The 20,497-nt window shown below is 43.1% G+C and overlaps 1 protein-coding gene across 1 annotated transcript in view; it reads right to left on the reverse strand.

The window, feature by feature from the left end:
- The window catches only part of AUH (AU RNA binding methylglutaconyl-CoA hydratase), a 337,001-nt gene that overhangs the window by 240,581 nt on the left and 75,923 nt on the right, over nt 1-20,497 (reverse strand). The window contains exon 4 of the mRNA XM_075340685.1: nt 2,351-2,437. Within this exon, the coding sequence (XP_075196800.1) occupies nt 2,351-2,437 (87 nt within the window). The remainder of the gene's footprint in view (nt 1-2,350; nt 2,438-20,497) is intronic.

Below are 20,497 nucleotides of genomic sequence, written 5' to 3' on the forward strand. Positions count from 1 at the left end.
AACTACAAAATTATAATTTTGCTTCTCTCATTGAGAGCAATGAATCATTTTCAACTGGCTAACACCGTACCAAAACGTTTTCTCTTGAACACTGAAGATATAACACTTTGATACAATGTAATGAAGTCAGTGTACAGCTTGTATAATAGTGTATGTTTGGTGTGCCCTCTAAATAAACCAGCACACAGCCATTATGGTCTAAACCGCTGGCAACAAAAGTGAGTACACCCCTAAGTTAAAATGTACAAATTGTGCCCAAAGTGTCAATATTTTGTGTGGCCACCATTATTTACAGCATTGCCCTAACTCTCTTGGGCATGGAGTTCACCAAAATTTCACAGGAGTCACTGGAATCCTCTTCCCTCCTCCATGAAGACATCTCGGAGCTGGTGGATGTTAGGGACCTTGTATTCCTCAACCTTCTATTTGAGGATGCCTCACAGATTGTCAATAGTGTTTAGGTCTGGAGACATGCTTGGCCAGTCCAGCACCTTTACCCTCAGTTTCTTTAGCAAGGAAGTGGCAATATTGGAGCTGTGTTTGTGGTCGTTATGTTGGAATACTGCCCCGCAGCCCAGTTTTTGAAGTTTTGAAGGGAGAGGATCATGCTCTGATTCATTATGTCACAGTACATGTGTCATTCATGGTTCCCTCAATAACCTGTAGCTTCCCACAGCCAGCAGGACTCATGCAGCCTCAAACCATGACACCACCACCCCTTGACTGTAGGCAAGACACACTTGTCTTTATTCTCCTCCCCTGTTTGCTGCCAAACACGATTTACACCATCTGAACCAAATAAGTTTATCTTTCTCTCATCAGACAAGTCTGCTTGTCTTCAGGAAACAGCCATGTTTGCGTAGGGTCTGAGCACTAATAGGCTGCCGGCCCATCCCTTTAACCTCTACAGCAATGCTGACAGCACTCATGCAAGTTACATGCATTTTGAAAGGACAACCTCTTGATAGCATGCTGAGCACATCCACTGAACTCCTTTGGTTGACTACGGCAACATCTGTTCTGGGTGGAACCTGTCTTGTTATACCACTGTATAGTCTTGGACACCTTGCTGCAGCTCAGTTTCAGGGTGTTGGCAATCTTCTTATTACCTAGGCCATCTTTATGTAGAGCAACAAATAGGGGGTTTTTTTCAGATCCTCAGAAAATGCTTTGCCATGAGGTGACATGTTGAACTTCCAGTGGCCAATATAAGAGTGTGTGTGAGCGATAATTCACACCTCAGACCTTGTAACACTAATGAGTCACATGACACTGAGATGAGAAATGGCTAATTGGGTACAATTTGGCCATTTTCACTTAAAGGTGTACTCACTTTTGTTGCCAGTGGTTTAGACATTAAAGGCTGTGTGCTGAGTTATTTAGAGGGCACCATATTTACACTGTTATACAAGCTGTACACTGACTACTGTACATGTGTTGTCCCATGAAAAGAAATAAAATACCGACAAAAATGTGAGGGGTGTACTCACTTTTGTGCTATACTGTACATTCAGACATCTGACCCATAGGATTGAGTGCATTGTCTGGAAGGTCAGCTGTTTAGCCAATCAGAATGTAAAAAGTATTACCAATTTAACTTTGAAATTAAATGGATGCTATATACTAGTACATTACATATGGATAATCGGGGCAAATTCATCAAATTGTTGCAATGGAAATGACATAGTAAGCCAGCAATGTGATTGGTTGTCTTTCATTTTCAAAGCCGCTTCTGAAAGAGATCTAAAATCTAATTAGCGGCTAGTATGTCCTCCACATTTCCTTTGCATCCGTTCTCACAAATGTTCCACATTGAAATTTTATAAAGGTTTTCCAGAACAAAAAAAAAAGCGCAGTCAGGATTCCCCTGTAGTGCCAACGAGAGCGGTGATCACCACAAGGATGTATATTGTGGTCCTATGCCTAACAGAGACTTTTCTTCCTCTTATTGTTCTATTGAGGGAAATGGATAAGAAGGTAGTCAGCAAGTTGCCACCATTAGGCAAATCGCACACTGGCATGCATGTGAAGACTGCTCAGGCAAGTGATAGTAAAAAGATCTTGGCACACTGTCAGGATTTCCCTCCATCGTATTGCACACAGTCAGGATTCAGCAATCTAAAAGAGATTGCAAGACTTTTTATTCAGCCCAGAAGACCCATTTAACTGAATAATCCATAATGCATGGGCATATTTAGGATCTTATTTGTCGCTGCCAGGTACCAAATGTTTTGACTACACATCAGATAGTCAGCACATACACTTATGTGCACATTTCTGTTTGTACAGGCCTGTTTTGTTCTTTTATATATTCTATAGACATAAGAAAAATAATGCATACAATACTCACCAAATTCATTCATCAAGGCCCGAGCCTTTGAAACAAATGGTCCCACTTCACTCGGGTGCATTTTTGCCCTTTCCTTTAAATCTGCTCCTATAAGAAAATATATTAACAATGAAAATGAAGTCTTTAGGAAAAGGCAATAATGTGGTAGAATGGAAATAATGGACTGCGTGTCACTTGTATCACATCTCAGAAACTTTCTGTGGACACCCACACAAACCAATATACTGAGAAAAGTAGGAAACAACTCAAGAGACTCTGATATATCACTAGCCTCATATGCATAAGAAACAATACACCGACAAGAAAGATGTAAAAGCAAAAACAAGTCACTTAAAAAGCAATTTTATTAAATTAACAATATTAAAAACAGACACATTAAGAAATTATGCCCCCACAAGGAGGAGAATCATAATTAGAGACCCCCAACAATAGGCAGAGGTAGTCACACTCGCAAATGTAATAAACACTAAATGCAAGACACCGTAGGGGTTAATGTTCCCGCTTACTGGGCTGCTTGTTGCAGTTTATATCTGCTGCAGAACTACCAGTTTTCTAAATGGTGAGTGCTGTATAACCCCACTGACACCACTAATTGACAGCTTTCTGTGTACACTGTGCATAGGCAGAAAGCTGCCAATCCATGGTGGGGGTGGGGATATACAAAGCTTATGAATATGGAGGGCTATATGGCAGCTGGTTTACTAGTCCACTAGTGATGATCTCCTGCTGATTAAACTATTTATCAAAAGTAGAGTAAGAAGCTGAAATCAGAGTTTCTATCTCTACATTATGCTGCTCTCAAATGAGGTGATTATGTGGCAAATTGCATCTTTATTATTTTATCATTATTATTGCATTATTATCATATATCCCCATGAATAAGCGGTCAGAAATATAGGCGAAACGTACGTTGGGGGTCGTCCACATGGAGTCCTATTGCATCTTGCACTTTATTCACACTGGCACTTTCATAGGTAAAAATTTTCCTTACATTTTCCCTGCTTTATTTAATTGAGCCATTGTTGCTCTCAGCGTTGAGGAATTCTGTCTACTTGACAATAGTTTGATGGAATTGCAGCTGTATATTGCTCAGGCCAAAAGACTACTGCTACTCCAGCAGGATACAGCTAAAACCCCACTAGGTGGAGGCATCACAGGTGCAGGAGGAGCCAGTCACACTCACTTCCAAATATGGAGGAGGTGATGGCTGGATGGTAAAACTGCACACTAGTGGCTTGCATAGAGCACTGTTCACACTAGCAGACGCACAGTCACAAGCCCGCAGCCCAGTCAGGCGGGCTGCCAAGCCGTACCCCACTGCGCGCTACACAGGGACTTTTTTTATATTATATATATATATATATATATATATATATATATATATATGTGTGTGTAGGGACCTACAAGCATGAGGTTCCCATGATGAGGGTTGTAGGCTTACGTCTTATGGCCATAACGCTAACAAAAAACCTCATATTTTTTTGTACAGGATACAGCCAGGCCCCTTTTTGTTAGGCCTTGCTATTAGAGTTTCTGTCCCTGTGTAGCACGCAGTGGGGGTACGGCTTGGCAGCCCGCCTGATCTAATAGTATGGGCGTCACTTAAAAGGCTGTGGGCTTGTGACTGTGCGTCTGCTAGTGTGAACAGTGCTCTATGCAAGCCACTAGTGTGCAGTTTTACCATCCAGCCATCACCTCCTCCATATTTGGAAGTGAGTGTAATTGGCTCCTCCTGCACCTGTGATGCCTCCACCTAGTGGGGGTTTAGCTGTATCCTGCTGGAGTAGTTGTAGTCTTTTGGCCTGAGCAATATACAGCTACAATTCCATCTTGCTGTAAGTAATGATATTCTTTTTTGCTTTTTTATATTGACAATAATTTGGTGTAATGGTTCCAGTACTTATCTAGTGCTTACCCACTGTTCCCTATTGTGTGACGCCAATTACCTCATTGACACTTTGTTATGGTCAATTTCTTGTCGGTTATTGTACCTTCTATGACATGTCCACTTGTTTACTATATTTTTTTGAACCGATTTTAAATAGCAACAAACAAAAGTGATTTTTACACCCTTTGTACCTACATTACACCGCTTCCTCTGTGTTTTCATTATTAGTAGCTAGTTTTTATTGGACCTCAGATTCGTAAGCTTCATCAAGACGAGGAGTTTCTCCATTTGTTGTAGGAGAAGGAAAGGCTGCATGGGCAGAATTCGCTATAGTGGTAACTAATATTTTGGGAAACTCAAGAACAGATGACTTTCAACAGTTGATGGAAAATTTTGTAGTGTCATTTCTGTGACTGTTTATAATTCGCAGTAGGGTTTAGACATGTTTTGGGTATATGAATTGTTGCTAAGTGTCCTCTAAATAAATATAAAAAAATGGCATAACAAAAATATTCTGCATCTTTATATTTACAAAAATAATAATGTTTCAAAGTGCTGAAACTTTTATGAATTCATTGTATGTAGCAGTAAAAAAGGAAAACTCTTTGATATCATGGAAACAAGAGCCAAGTAAAAATTTCATTCTCAGATTTGACTTCAGGAGGTAAAAATCATTAAGAAATGGCTGATTTCATAACTGAACCGGACAACTTTGGAAAAATATGTAGAACAGTGTTACCCATACCACAGATATAGAAGAAAAAAGTAATCACTTTTTTAACCCCTTAGTGACGGAGCTAATTTTCACCTTAATGACCAGACCAAATTTTGCACTTTTGACCAGTGTCACTTCATGAGGTTATAACTCTGAAACGCTTCAACGGATCCCGGTGATTCTGAGATTGTTTTTTCGTCACATATTGGACTTCATGTTAGTACCAAATTTAGGACAATATTTTTTGCGTTTATTTATGTAAAAAAATTGAATTTTGGCAAAAATTTGGAAAATTAGCAATTTTCAACTTTTGAATTTTTATACCGTTAAACCAGAGATTTCTGTGACACAAAACAGTTAATAAATAACGTTTTCCACATGTCTGCTTTACATCAGCACAATTTTGGAAACAAAATTTATTTTGTTAGGAAGTTAGAAGAGTTCAAAGTTTATCAGCGATTTCTCATTTTTACATCAAAATTTACAAAACCATTTTTTTAGGGACCACATCACATTTGAAGTGACTTCGATAGGCCTAGATGACAGAAAATACCCAAAAGTGACACCATTCTAATAACTGCACCCCCCAAAGTACTCAAAACCACATTCAAGAAGTTTATTAACCCTTCAGGTGCTTCACATGAACAAAAGCAATGTGGAATGAAAAAAAAGCAAAAATTAAATTTTACCTAAAAATGTTGCTCTAACCCAAATTTATTAACTTTTACAAGAAATAACACAACAAAATGGACCCCAAAACTTGTTCCCCACTTTCTTATGAGCGCGCTGATACCCCACATGTGGTCAGAAACCTCTGTTTGGACAAATGGGAGGGCTCGGAACAGAAGGAGCAATATTTGAATTTTGGAAAGCAAATTTGGCTGAAATAGATTGCGGGCACCATGTTGCATTTACAGGTCCGCTAAGGTACCTAAACAGAAGAAACCCCTCACAAGTGACACCATTTTAGAAACTAGACCCCTCAAGGCTTCTATCTAGGGGTATAGTGAGCATTTTGGATCCACCGGTACTTCACAGATTTTGTTAACGTTACGTTGTCATATTGAAAATTTTAATATTTTTCTCAAAAATGTTGCTTTAGCATCAATTTTCTCACTTTTTCAAGGAGGTAATTCCAAAAAATTGACCTCAAGGTTTGTTCCCCACTTTTTTATGAGCGCGGTGATACCTCACATGTGGTCTGAAACCTTTGTTTGGACAAATGGGAGGGCTTGGAACGGAAGGAGCAATATTTGAATTTTGGAAAGCAAAATTTGGCTGAAAGATTGCGGACACCATGTCGCATTTAGAGGTCCCCTAAGGTACCTAAACAGCAGAAACCCCGCACAAGTGACCCCATTTTTGGAAACTAGGCCCCTCAAGGAATTTATCTAGATGTTTGGTGAGTACCCTGAACCCCGAGGTGCTTCACAGAATTTTATAACGTTGAGCCATGAAAAAAAAAAATAAAATTTTACCACAAAATTGTTATTTCAACCAGGTAGCTTTTTTTTACAATAGTAAAAGGAAAAAATTCAGCAAAAGATTTATTGTGCAATTTCTCCTGAGTATGCTGATACCTTATGTGTGATGAAAATCAACTGTTTGGGTGCACAGCAGGGCTCGGAAGGGAAGGAGCGCCATTTGACTGCACAATTGGCTGGAATCATTAGCGGACGCTATGTTGCATTTGGAAAGCCCATAAGGTGCCTAAACAGTGGAGGTCCCCTACAAGTGACCCCATTCTGGAAACAAGACACCTCAAGGCTTTTATCTAGGTGTATAGTGAGCAGTTTGAATCCAAGAGTACTTCACAGAATTTGATAAGCTTAGGTTGCCATATTGAAAATTTTCATTTTTTTCACAAAAATGTTGCTTTAGCATCATATTTCTTACTTTTTCAAGAGACAATAACAAACCGTGGACCCAACAGATCCAATGATCCAATCCAGATCCAATGTCTTATGAGCACAGGGATACCCCACATATGGCCAAAAACCTCTGTTTGGATAAATGGGAGGGCTTAGAATGGAAGGAGCACCATTTGAATTCTGGAAAAGTTGAAATAAATTGCGGGCACCATGTCACATTTGCAGGGCCCCTTGGGTACCTATACATTAGAAACCCCCCACAAGTGACTCCATTTTGGAAACTGGATTTTATTCAGGAGTATAGTAAGCATTTTGAATCCACAGGTACTTCACAAAAATGTTGCTGTAGCAACAAATGTCTCACTTTTAGGCTATGTGGCCATGATCCAGCGACACGGCGTCTAGTACACAGTGTCAGCCTTCCTGCAGAGATGTGAGTGTTGTCCACGGGAAAACGCAGCTGCCCATGCCCATGATTTGGGTTCAGGCTGCTGTGGAGCTCTATGCTACCTGCAGAGAACACTCTTGTCTCCGCAGCATATATTTACATGCTGAGGCTCGGGAAGCTGCACCACAGGTCAGTGTATGCTGCGGAGAAGAGAAGCACAGTGGGCACGGGATTTCTAAAAATCCTTCCACTGTGCTTCTACTGCACAAAGCAGCGCTATGGATGCAGGGAAAACACTGCGCCCAAAACGCTGCAAACCCTGATCGTGGGCGCACAGCCTAAAATGCTACAATGGATGAATGGATAGATGTCAAACAAATATAACGTCCCACCCCCTGCATATTCTAAGCTGGCGCCCTTTAGTGCCTTTCATGTGGCACTAAGGGGTGCCTAGCCTTGTATTTAGCCCCCCAAAAAATTAATAATTAAAATAAACGACGTGGGGTCCCCCCTATTTTTGATAGCCAGCTAGGGTAAAGCAGACAGCTGTAGCCTGCAAACCACAGCTGACAGCTTCACCTTGGCTGGTGATCAATTTGGAGGGCTCCCCAGGCGTTTTTTTAAAAAAAAAAAAAAAAAAAAAACAAACGTGGGGTCCCCCCCAAATTAGATCACCAGCCAAGGTGAAGCGGACAGCTCGGGTTTGGTATTCTCAGGGTGGGAAGAGCCATGGTTATTGGACTCTTCCCAGCCTAAAAATAGCAGGCCGCAGCCGCCCCAGAAGTGGCGCATCCATTAGATGCGCCAATCCTGGCGCTTCGCCCCAGCTCATCCCGTGCCCTGGTGCGGTGGCAAACGGGGTAATATACAGGGTTGATACCAGCTGTAATGTCACCTGGCATCAAGCCCTGGGGTTAGTGATGTCACGGCATCTAAACAGATACCCGACATCACTAACCCAGTCAGTAATAGAAAAAAATAAAGACAAAAAAAAAATTATTTGAAACAAAACTCCCCGAAACATTCCCTTTTTTCACCAATTTATTGAAAATAAACAAATTCCGGTCGCTGTAATCCATTTTGGAGGTCCCTCAACGACTCTGGACCTTCTAGAATATGGGGGGCTCGTTCAGGAAATGTATCCCCCATTTTCTGGAAGAGCAAGCTCTCCATGAGCAGTGTGAGTGCAGTAATCTGAGAATACTGCACTCACACTTCCCCGGTCCAACCTAGGGCAAAGTGACCTGCAGTAACCTCATTCCAGAATATGAGGAGCACGCTCACAGAACGTACCCCCCATTTTCGAGAACAGCAGGCTCTCCATGTGAGGAGTGTCGCTGCAGATTACTGCACTCACTCTCCCACGGTCCACAGTGCAGCAGCATGTGCAGCAGCGAGGTCAGCGATCCTGCTTGCAAGGATCAAGCTGACAGCTGCTGTCTGCACATGCGCCGCCAGCTTTCCAGAAGGAGGAGGAGTGATCGCGGGGATGGAGCAGCAGCCAAGTAACGGGGAAGACCGGGGGCTGACGGGGGGGGTGACGGCGGGAGACCTGGCGGGACCTGGGGACAACTTTTCTGTCGCATGTGACGTGTCACATGCGGCAGAAAGAGCAGGATTAATGCGGCTGCGCGCTACTGTGCACTGCGTGCCGCCATCTTGCATGCTCTGGAAGAGGGACGGCTCTGGAGAACAGGAGAAGGCTCCGGGGGACCAAAGGAGGGGTCAGGGGGAGGACATTTCCCTGCGATCTGAAATGTTTGATCATTTCAGATCAGAGGGAAATGAATGCAGAGCCGGCGGCGGCTGCAGTTTTCGGCGCGCGTGGGCGCCATTTTGGATGTTCCGGTGGGGGTGGGGGGGGTTGATTTCTCCAGTAACGGGGGCTTTGGGGGCACTAGGGGCTTATATTTCTTTATCATCTGACATGTTTGATCATGTCAGATGAGAAAGAAATCAGTATTTGCCATTTTTTTTTTTATGTGAATGGCAGTGTATACCGGCGATCACATTATGGGGGTCCAAAAAAAAAAACACCCCGATTCATAATCTTGGGGGTCTCAGCTACCTCCGGTACCTGAAACCCCCGAGATTTTCCGTCACTGGGGGGCGCTACAAGCTTTTTCCAGCCTGACGTCTCAAAGCGTCGGAACAGAATAAGTACCCTGTTTTTCCGACGTCTTGATACGTTAGGCCATCGCTATGGGGTTAAAGAAAACTTTTCCCTGTATTTATTTAGTTTTTTTTATTTAAACTGAGTGCTTTTCTTGTGGCACTCCATTGGTTCCCTTCCATTCTTCTGGGTCCCGGTCCCCCTCATTCCAATTTTATGCCCGCTGAAAATAAAGATGTAACTTTTCCATTCCACCAATTGGACGGGAACTTCTGTTTGGGGGTTTAATTTGTCTCCCCTGATGGTGGCCAATCAAAACACAGCCACACCCACAGTGACATAGTGTGGAGTGAAAGCTTGTACCTTTATTACCGGGTGAGGCAATGCATTACGCAGGAGCACAGAGGAAAAATAAAACCTGCTCCGGAATCGCTAAAGCAGCGGCCATTGGAGGAGGTGCGGAGTTCACTGTAAAAGTATCCTATATGATATTTCAAGTTGCCCAAAAACAGTTTTCTACTGTAACCTGCTAAAACAAGAAGGTCTGCCCCACAACATAGTGTCTGACGTTCTGAACATTTCTCTAGACTTAGACGTTTGGGCAACATATCATTTTTTAAAATCTGGTCATTTTATTTAAGGTTCCCAGAGATTTCTAATAACATTATTACAAAGTCTAAAGAGCCTGAGGGGCATTCCATTATACCAAGCTTCTTAACAGAATTTTACAGATCATTTTTCAACCACTTTTCTCAGGCCCTGTCTTTACTGACCATGGGTCTTAAGACTCTACAATTTGCTAATATTTGAAGTAATTTTTCTGATAAATATTTCAGTTGGACAAGGAAAGGTTGCTAAAACTATCTTCCTTTGTAAAGGTACGTGTCCACTCTCAGGACCCGCTGTGCCCTCGATGCAGTGTGTCCTGTCCTGTGGGGCTGTGAGTCTCCTCCGCAGGTGACCACAGCTGCTCGTGCCGAGGATCCAGGCTCGGGCAGTTGTGGTCTCTCTCTTCTTTTCTCCTTGCGGCTCCGCAGCAATAAATTGACATGCTTGTGCCTCGGAGAGCCGCACCGCAGGTCAATTTAGGCTGTGAGCAGTACACGCACAGTGGGCATGGGGTTTCTAGAAATCCCATCCTCTATGCTTGTACTGTACATCGCAGTGTTTTGGACGCAGTTGAAACATGCTACATCTAAAATGATGTCAACCCTGATCGTGGTCACGCAGCCTTATAAAGTAAAAATAGTCTGTCAGAAAAGAAATGAAATGTCAACATACCATTACGGTTTGTTCCATAAAATCCAAACCTCGTTGTTGACTACTGATGATTGGATGTTTAGTTCCATGAGAAATCCAATGGCTACATACTGCCATCAAGGCCTTATGGGTGCCTACTATTGATGAGCGAGCACTACCATGCCCGGCTACTAGGTACTGGACTCGCTAGGTTCCTTGACTTGTGCATCTTGCCCTACTTATTCAAAGACATGTAAACGTTTGGATATAACCTGGATTTAGGATATACACTGTGCGCAGAATTATTAGGCAAATGAGTATTTTGATCACAGGATAATTTTTATACATGTTGTCCTGCTCCAAGCTGTATAGCCAACTACCAATTAAGTAAATCAGGTGATTTGCATCTCTGTAATGAGGAGGGGTGTGGTGTAATGACATCAACACCCTATATAAGGTGTGCTTAATTATTAGGCAACTTCCTTTCCTTTGGCAAAATGGGTCAGAAGAGAGACTTGATGGGCTATGAAAGGTCCAAAATTGTGAGATGTCTTGCAGAGGGGTGCAGCAGTCTTGAAATTCCCAAACTTTTGAAGCGTGATCACCGAACAATCAAGCATTTCAGGGCAAATAGCCCACAGGGTCAAAGGAAGCGTGTTTGGAAAAAAAGGTGCAAAATAACTTCCATGAATTGAGGAAAATCAAGCATGAAGCTGCCAAGATGCCATTTGCCACCAGTCTGGCCATATTTCAGAGCGGCAACGTTGCTGGAGTATCAAAAAGCACAAGGTGTGCCATACTCGGGGACATGGCCAAGGTAAAGAAGGCTGAAAAATGACCACAAACAAGAAACATAAGATAAACTATCAAGACTGGGCCAAGAAATATCTTAAGACTGATTTTTCAAAGGTTTTATGGACTGATGAAATGAGAGTGACTCTTGGTGGGCCAGATGGATGGGCCAGAGGCTGGATCAGTAAAGGGCAGAGAGCTCCACTCCGACTCAGATGCCAGCAAGGTGGAGGTGGGGAACTGGTATGGGCTGGTATCATCAAAGATGAACTTGTGGGACCTTTTCAGGTTGAGGATGGAGTGAAGCTAAACTCCCAGACCTACTGCCAGTTTCTGGAAAACAACTTCTTCAAGCAGTGGTACAGGAAGAAGTCGGTATCGTTCAAGAACAACATGATTTTCATGCAGGACAATGCTCCATCACATGCATCCAACTACTCCACAGCGCGGCTGGCCAGAAAAGGTCTAAAAATTGAAAAAATAATGACATTGCCCCCTTGTTCACCTGATCTGAACCCCATAGAGAACCTGTGGTCCCCCATATAATGTAAGATCTACAGGGAGGGAAAACAGTACACCTCTCGGAACAGTGTCTGGGAGGCTGTGGAGGCTGCTGCACGCAATGTTGATCATAAACAGATCAAGCAACTGACAGAATCTATGGATGGTAGGCTGTTGAGTGTCATCATAAAGATAGGTGGCTATATTGGTCACTCATTTTTTGAGGTTTTGTTTTTGCATGTCAGAAATGTTTATTTCAAAATTTTGTGCAGTTATATTGGTTGACCTGGTGAAAATAAACAAGTGAGATGAGAATATATTTGTTTTTTATTAAGTTGCCTAATAATTCTGCACAGTAATAGTTACCTGCACAAACAGATATCGTCCTAAGATAGCCAAATCTAAAAAAAAAAACACTCCAACTTCCAAAAATATTAAGCTTTGATATTTATGAATCTTTTAGGTTGATGGAGAACATAGTTGTTGATCAATAATAATAAAAATCCTCTAATATACAACTTGCCTAATAATTCTGCACACAGTGTAACCTGGATTTAAGATATGCGTTTTAAAAATATTGAATAAAAAAAACACTGAAAAAAAAGATCATTATATTACTAAATAGCCATTTATTCCATTTTTACATTTTATTGTCAAGACAATGTTGCCTCTTGTTGAAATCCAGAGTGATTACTTACAGAAAGACTTCCCAATCTAGTCCATCAGGAACCCCAAGGATTTGTACACTGAAGTGTCAAATGTGACCAAAACCATGCCTGCTGTAATGTGTGAATTTTTCAATTTGAGTGTTCTGAATGCCATTGCAGGTATTATTTTTGACTGTTCAAGACCACATGGCCATTAACATATCTAGCATTTGATGCATTATTTTAGGGGATAAACCTTCAGACTGACAAGTAAAATTGTTGCCAAGGATTTGGGCACGTGGAATCGCAACAAGTCGGATCATTATGACATATAGCAAAAATGCAAGTGTAATGGCAATTATTGACTTGAAAAGGTGAAATTAGTTACTCTAAATTAATTAAGATTAAAGGGATTGTGCTATTATAAAATTAATACAAAAATCATTTGAAATATCATGGTATTGTTTTTAATTTTATGGGTTATACAAGCAAATTAGTATAGTTCAGTTTTCACAATGGCCACTAAAAAACACCAGTGGCTGACACACAGCCTACTGAAGCTCACGTACCAGCTCTGCGGAGTACACTATGAAAAGATGTCATCCTATAACCGAAAGGAGGTGGGTGACCCATTGATCACTATGTGCCACCGCTGGAGCCCAACACCGGACACTACAGATAAGACCCTATATGTACCTTCTTGTTACTTTTTGCTCTTCATAGGAGAGGCTATCCTTCATTACTTCCTGTCCATTCACTGCAGCTGCCATAAAGCACACACCATAATGCAATGCATATACAACAAAAAAAACAACGTTTAAAACAAACGGAAAGGAGTCCAAGCAGACTGGTTTGGGAAGCACCAAATTACAGTATTCTCTAAAGTTCAGTGTCGCCCCAGGGACGTCGCTCCAGCTTCAGGGACGCCACAGGGCTTCTTCTGTACATATGGCAAACAGGTATGTCAGATTTTGTATGTGTCGTGACGCCACTCATGGCTTGCGGTCAGGGATATGGATGACTGCCACTGCAAATTTTATGAGCGTCTGGGGCTGATGGAGTCTGCAGTCAGATGGTGTGGCCTCCCGTGAGTGAGGCTGGCCCCAGGGGCTCAGGTGTGTAGAATAACGGGTCCCAGAATAACTCAGGCTCAGTCCAAAAGTCCTTCAACTCCTTTTTTCTCACTTTGTTGTTGCTGTGAGGTGACCCGGGCGATGCTGCAATAAACCAGGTGAAACCAGGTATCCTTCAAGCCAGTCTGCCAGCAGCGTGGACCAGGTGAGATGGCTTCTAGCTCTGTCTCCTTATGAGTCCCTGCGTTGCTGCTGAGGCTCGGACTCTGTGTGGTTGGTGAGGTACTTGTAGTTCCCCTCACCGGCAGGTTTAGCAGATAATTAAACTTGAGTCTACTCTAGGGACGTGTTCCCCATACATGCCTAGTCATCAGTGGCACCTTTTCAGTGTCCTCACTCGACGACCGTTCTCCCCCACTAACTGTCACTACACCGCGAGGCTGACTAGTGTGAGCGTGCATCTGCGTATCCTAGCAACCGCCACTCACCACTACCAGACTGGCTCGCTCCACTCCTTTCCTGACAGCCTCTGCACCTTAGCTCCTAGCCCCTCCGCTACACCCCTTGAAAAGAATTGAAGGTCAGACCCCTCCAGGGACTGCCCAAGGGTCCCCTCTAAAGGTGTGGGAGACCTGTGGGTTGCTATGGGTGTGGGTTGCTAGGTGTCTGTGCGTACACACCTCATTCTGGTCCTTAGGAATACCTGGAAGTACTGTCCCAGCATGGGTGCAGTACTCAGTGGTGCCTGACCGGGTCAGGGGCGCCACAGTTCCATTTTACTTTGTGCTTTATATTACATCTGATTTTAGCAGTCTAATTAAAAACTATTATTGGACTTCAATATTCTGAACAGCAATGTTTTTCTTTGTTTAAGCCACAGTACTTTACTTATTTGGTGGTGACTTTCTATGAATAAAGCATAGGTAGTTTTGGGGGTTTTTTTTATCTGTGGATTTTCCTCATTTAATTCAATTCCACAAGGAAAGTCTACAAATAAAACAATTTATTTACCACAAGGGACGTTGCAGATATCAAAACTGCACCGCAGGCCAGTTTCCACTACATAAAAAACAAAAAAAAACAAACACAGTGGACATGAGATTTAGAGAAATGCCATACACTGGAACATTAGTAGACTGTGTTTTATATGGAACGGAAATACGGAAAATAAAAAAAACATCAAAGGTTCATTGTGAAAATGTAGCGTATAGTGTAAAGCGACTACAACAAGTAATTTTATGACTCCAATCAAATATACCCTGATATGAGGGCTCTGGCATTTCAATCAAAGGGTTATTCCTATCTTCTGAGATGGAAATATTGGAATAGTACTTGTAGAAACAAGTGACCTTGCAAATAACTCTATATTAAAGGGAATCTGCACCAGGTTTTTGCCACCTAATCTAAGAGCAGCATAACGTAGGGGCAGGGACCCCGAATCCAGCGATGTGTCACTTACTGGGCTGCTTAATGTAGTTTTGATAAAATCATTGATTAATCAGCAGTAGATTATCATTACAGAAATACTTGGCCTGCTGCCAGGTAGTCCAGCATATTTATGAGCTCTGTATAAGGCCTAAGCCATACGGCATGAAAATTGGAGCAAGTGGAATGCAAAGTGGACCAATATTAGCCTATGTCCCAGAACCCATGAGCAATTATTTTCTCAGCCCTAATCAGACCGAGAAAACAATCGCAGCATGTTGCGGGTGGAATGCGATTTTGTTCCACTCGCACCCATTCAAGTCTATGGGGCGAGAGAAAAATCGCACTGTACTCGCAGTACTCCGGTGTACCGCGAGTGCAGTGCGAGAATGGCAATAGCCGGCTACGGAGGAGAGAGATAAATCCCTCCCTCTCCTCCTCCGTGCCTGCCTGTCCCTCCTCAGCACTGGCCCACCTCTCCTCAGAGCCAACCCGTCCCCCGCAGCTGAGGTCCGATCACATGATTGGACCTCAGTCGCAGTGACACTTGCATGACACTCGGCTCCTGCTGTGCTGCCAGCGTGAGCTGAGTGTCATGCGAGGATCGCAGTAGATCCCCGTGTGGCCCCGGCCTATCTGCTAGATCTGCAGCAGAGAAAATATTGATTTTATCAAAATTATAGCAAACAGGTCAATAAGTGACACATCGCTGGAATCAGGGTCTCTGCCCCTACATTATGCTGCTCTCAGATGAGTTAGGCTAGTTTCACATGGCATCCGTTGCATTGCGTTGTGTGACGAATGCAACGGATAGTAAAAAACAACGGAATCTGTTTTTTTTTTCTTCTTTCCAGTTTTACCGGCGGCAGACTATTGTGAACGATCAGCTGATCGCTCACAGCAGCCGGTCGCCGGGTCATCAGCTGATCGCTCACAGCAGCCGGTCGCCAGGTGATCAGCTGATCGTTCGGCCGCCGAGAATGTGTGCGGGGGGGGCTGAGTTTGGGGTGGGTGGAGCCGAGCGGGGCCATGAAGCTGAGGACGTCAGTGCCGCGAGGACTGAATGACTGGGGACAGGTGAGTGTGTGTGTGTGTGTGTGTGCGTGTGCGTGTGTGTGTGCATGCGGAGTGCGGGACGGGGCGGAGCCGAGCGGGGAAGTGTCGGGCTCCCTGCACACGTAGCCAGGGTAAATATCGGGTAACTAAGCAAAGCACTTTGCTTGGTTACCCAATATTTACCTTGGTTACCAGCATACACCGCTTAGCGCTGGCTCCTTGCACACGTAGAAAGGGTAAATATCGGGTAACTAGGCAAAGCGCATTGCTTAGTAACCCAATGTGTACCCTGGTTACGTGTGGAGGGACCAGAGAGAGCATGCACAGCGAAATCTGACGGATTGCGCTGCTCAAAAAATGTTACATGCTGCGTTCCTTCCGCCCGGCGGAAGCAACGCAGGTCCATCACTCGCAATCCGTCATCCATACAAGTCTATGGGAAGCAGCGGAATCAGTTAACAGATTCCGCTGTTTTCCAAAACGGCGGGTAGCGACTGAAGGAAAACAACGCAAGTGTGAAACTAGCCTTCGCAAAAAGCTGGTGACAGATTCCCTTTAAAAAGTGTGCTCAATTTGGCTATGCGTATGGCTTACAAGCACTTTCCTACAAACTTGTAAACACGAAGGTTGGCCAGTATTGCTAGAACTCATGGTTCATTCCCAATCCAGCCAGCTCTACTGTAGAGCAATGCGGCCTCATATGTCTTTAGGCCAGCAGTCTATGGATATTGGCCTGAACTCTCACTCGGAGTGCCGGCTCAGGACGTCAGCAGGCTGAGGAGCAATTTGTCCCTGAACATAAAAGATACACGACCAGCTCTGCCCCCATCTACTGTATCCTCACCCATCCCCTGTAGACAGTGAGCCCTCGTGGGCAGGGATCTTCGTCCTCCTGTACCAGTCTGTGCCTTGTATTGTTAATGATTATTGTACTTGTTCCTATTATGTATACCGCCATGGAATAAACGGCGCTATAATAATAAATAATAATACAGATCACTGTACGGACTATAAATGTGATGGCTCCTCTCAGTGACCAGTATTTACATACAGTTAGAGGAATAAGGTTTTTTCCGCACAGTGTGCTTTGGAGAAGAACTTATATAACTGGAAGCACTTACTAAACTGTATATTTATACTGTGACGATCCAATTTCACCAGCAAATTAACTGGAAAAAAAAAGTTTATTTCTGCCGCTTTTTTTTTTTTAGCCTTCTCAAAAAATAATCTAGCAAAAATAACAATGCAGAAAAGGGAGCTTGGACTGTTTCCAGACGATAACCATGGCCGTCAGGCACAGACTCCCCGGGCTTACGTCTCTTTTTTTGAAGTACAAGAAGTAATTCGCAGACAAACCTTATCTGTGTGAATATATTATGATCACAGAACACTGACGCATTTTTACATTTTTCCTTTCAGCACTTTCCACTTGAAGGAACATTTCCATAATCACTGTTGAAAAATGGGAATGTGTACCTTAGATAGAAAGCAAATCTGCAATGTCTAACCAAGTAAACAAAGGCAGTGAAATATACTCTTCACTCTACACACACTTTCCCTGAAAACATAAACAGTCCTCGCAGCTAGATTTTCGCAGTGTCTGTGCGCACGTAGCCAGCATGCTATACTCACAGTGCATGTCTACAGGGGATTCCTCGCGTTCACAGAGAATATGTCGAAAATGTAACTCTAATGCAACATGAAATGCCTTAGCTCGGGAGTGACATTATGCAGATGATTATGTGAATGGTTTAGATCCGCTATCGTACAGAGCAGCCTCAGTTACCATCCTCTATCATTTATAAATGGGAGTAACCGGACATGAACGGTACAGTATAGCGGGAATAGATCTCCTGCCTCATTATAGCATGTCTCCGGCTTCTAAAGGTAGGGTATTTCCTATCCAATATGCCTCTGATGTCATCTGAAGGTTCTGGACCCCAATACAAAATCCAGGACACTTCATTTATAGTACGGGTATCCTGTTATGTAGTAGCGGGGTCTCCTCAGGCAACTTGGCTCATGTGCAACTCTAACCTCTGCACTCTCTATTAATAAAGGAAATCCGTCACATGAAACGTAGTGTCTGATCTGCGGGGAGCATGGATGCAGCTGGAGATGCTGCACAGATTGATATATAGGTTTGAGGGAAAAGATTTAGTATAGCTTGTATTTTATTCATTGAAATCACGGCTCTTTATGGGCTTAGAAGTCAATGGGGTTGTCCAAAGATTGACAGCTTTCCCAGTAAGCACAATAAGACAAGATTAAAGATGAGCGAACCCTAGGATCGGTGTTCGTACCAAACACAGACTTTGTTCAAGTTCAGGTGCTTTACGTATACAAACCACTCACGTGAGCGTCTCTGTGCTCGGGTACGCTCGGTGCTCAGCCCAGTGCGAGACGCTGGCAGTGTTTGATCGGCCCGCACTGGGGGGTAACTACATCGTGATCAGATGTAGTGTGCACCCCTCTCCCCCACAGAATGAAGAAATCCTGATTACCCTCCCCCAGAAATGTTCTGTTTATGGCTGGCTGCATGGAGGGGGAGACCTGAACTTGCCCAATTAGTGACTTTTATTGGGGTTCAGTTAAAGTCCGGGTCCCAAACAGAACTTTATTTAAAGTCCGGCTGAACTTGCCAAACCAAAGTTCCACAGGTTCTCTCATCTCTAGGAAGACCACACAGATGGCTGGCCACAAGCAGATGAATGTCCTCCCTTCCAGGGTGGCCAATGGCTGTATGAGTTGCATGTGCAGCCAGATGACCCATGTGGTCTTGTCTTTAGGCCGACTATAGTTGTTTGCATTTCACAGTCCACGTATCGATCACAGTGCCCAGACTGACTGCAAATCTTCTGACCAAACTGCCTCATAGGCATATTTAGGTCTGGAGAACCATGGTCAGTCCAGAAATTAAGGTCCATAATTGAAGCGGGAAATTTGGATATGTAAAGCCAGCATTGGAAGTTTGGGGAGCACTGATTAGGATTGCACCATCAACCAAACATGCAAAACAATGGCTCAAGTAAAATGAAAATTCACTTCTAAAACTGTTAGTAATAATGCTCCATCATCATCCTTCACAGTGTTCTCCAGGTTGACCACAAGAGAGTTGATTTTTTTCTCCTTTCTATTCCAGATAATGACAGGAACCTTCTACTTTGACACATCGTTCACCCATGCTCCACATCCCAAAGCACATTGATACTGTATCTGCAGATGGCGAACAGAAGACAACCACCTAGGCTGTATATTACAGAGAAAAATATTAATGTGAATGGAAGAGTTGTCATTACTAGGGTTACTTTAAATATTTAAGCACGCAGCGTGACATACAACCTCGGACTGACATTTGGTTTATGCATCAATAATTGTACCTTCAAAGCCAAGGCCATACTAGGAGTTGTGTGCACTGGTGATTCATGCAGAAAACCCTTATTGCTCAGCAGATGTTATTGCCAGTCACGGGTAGCAGGCATTCTGTTTATGGCTCATATTTTCCTATGTGCAGCCAGGCCCTGTTGCACAACCATACCATAAAACAAAGTGAACATTTATCACTTACTGTACGGGATCTCCGAGAAGATTTACTCTTCATGACGGAAACCTCGAGCTATTGGACTGCTTTGAAGCTAAGTGTATACCGGAAAGCTAAAGTTCAACTTTCCTATATAGGATGTTACTGTAAAGGATGGCATCTTCTTTAATCTCACACTTTGATTCATCAGCTACAATTATAAAAGCTTCACCTATCGTCAAAATCAAGAGCGGATAGTCAGCCTTCTTCTTGGCGAAGAAACCTACAAGCCTGGTGATGACACTCATCCGGCCCGATTAAGAACAAAGCGCAAAATACACCAGACCACACTAAATGTTTGCTAATTAATAAAAATATAGTATGTAAGTGTTACATACTATATGTAAAAATGGGGATCGATAGAATTTCCACCTCAATTCACAAATTTATAGTCTAAAAATTATTATTTAATAATTTTAAATTTAGGGGTTAATGTTGCCTTCAACATGCCTTTATGTTACCCTTATACACATTAAAGGGAACATGTCCGCAGTATTATGGTGCTCGATATATCGGTAGTATGAACAGGCGACCTCACTGCGATTTACGTCAAAACACTGCAACGTTTCAGAAAAGAACGTGAATTGAGGAAAAGCCGGGCACAAGGAGAAATGTCCGCTGGGTGGTTTGTCTCCTGTATAAAAATTGGGAGAAACCTGTAAATCAAGCAGAGTTGCCCAGAGAAAAGTAAGATGGGAGCCACTCAGTGGAGGCTTCACAAGCTTGGCTGTTTCTTAAACTGCATTTTCTCTAAAATCCCAAAATGACTCAGGGTTAAGTAGAGTTCACTGCTATGAAATAGTCTGCCACATTTTATGCTACTTATAGTTAGGCTACAATGAAAATGATGAATGGTTGC

The sequence above is a fragment of the Anomaloglossus baeobatrachus genome, chromosome 1 (genome assembly GCF_048569485.1).
Source record: "Anomaloglossus baeobatrachus isolate aAnoBae1 chromosome 1, aAnoBae1.hap1, whole genome shotgun sequence".
Lineage (NCBI taxonomy): Eukaryota > Metazoa > Chordata > Amphibia > Anura > Aromobatidae > Anomaloglossus > Anomaloglossus baeobatrachus.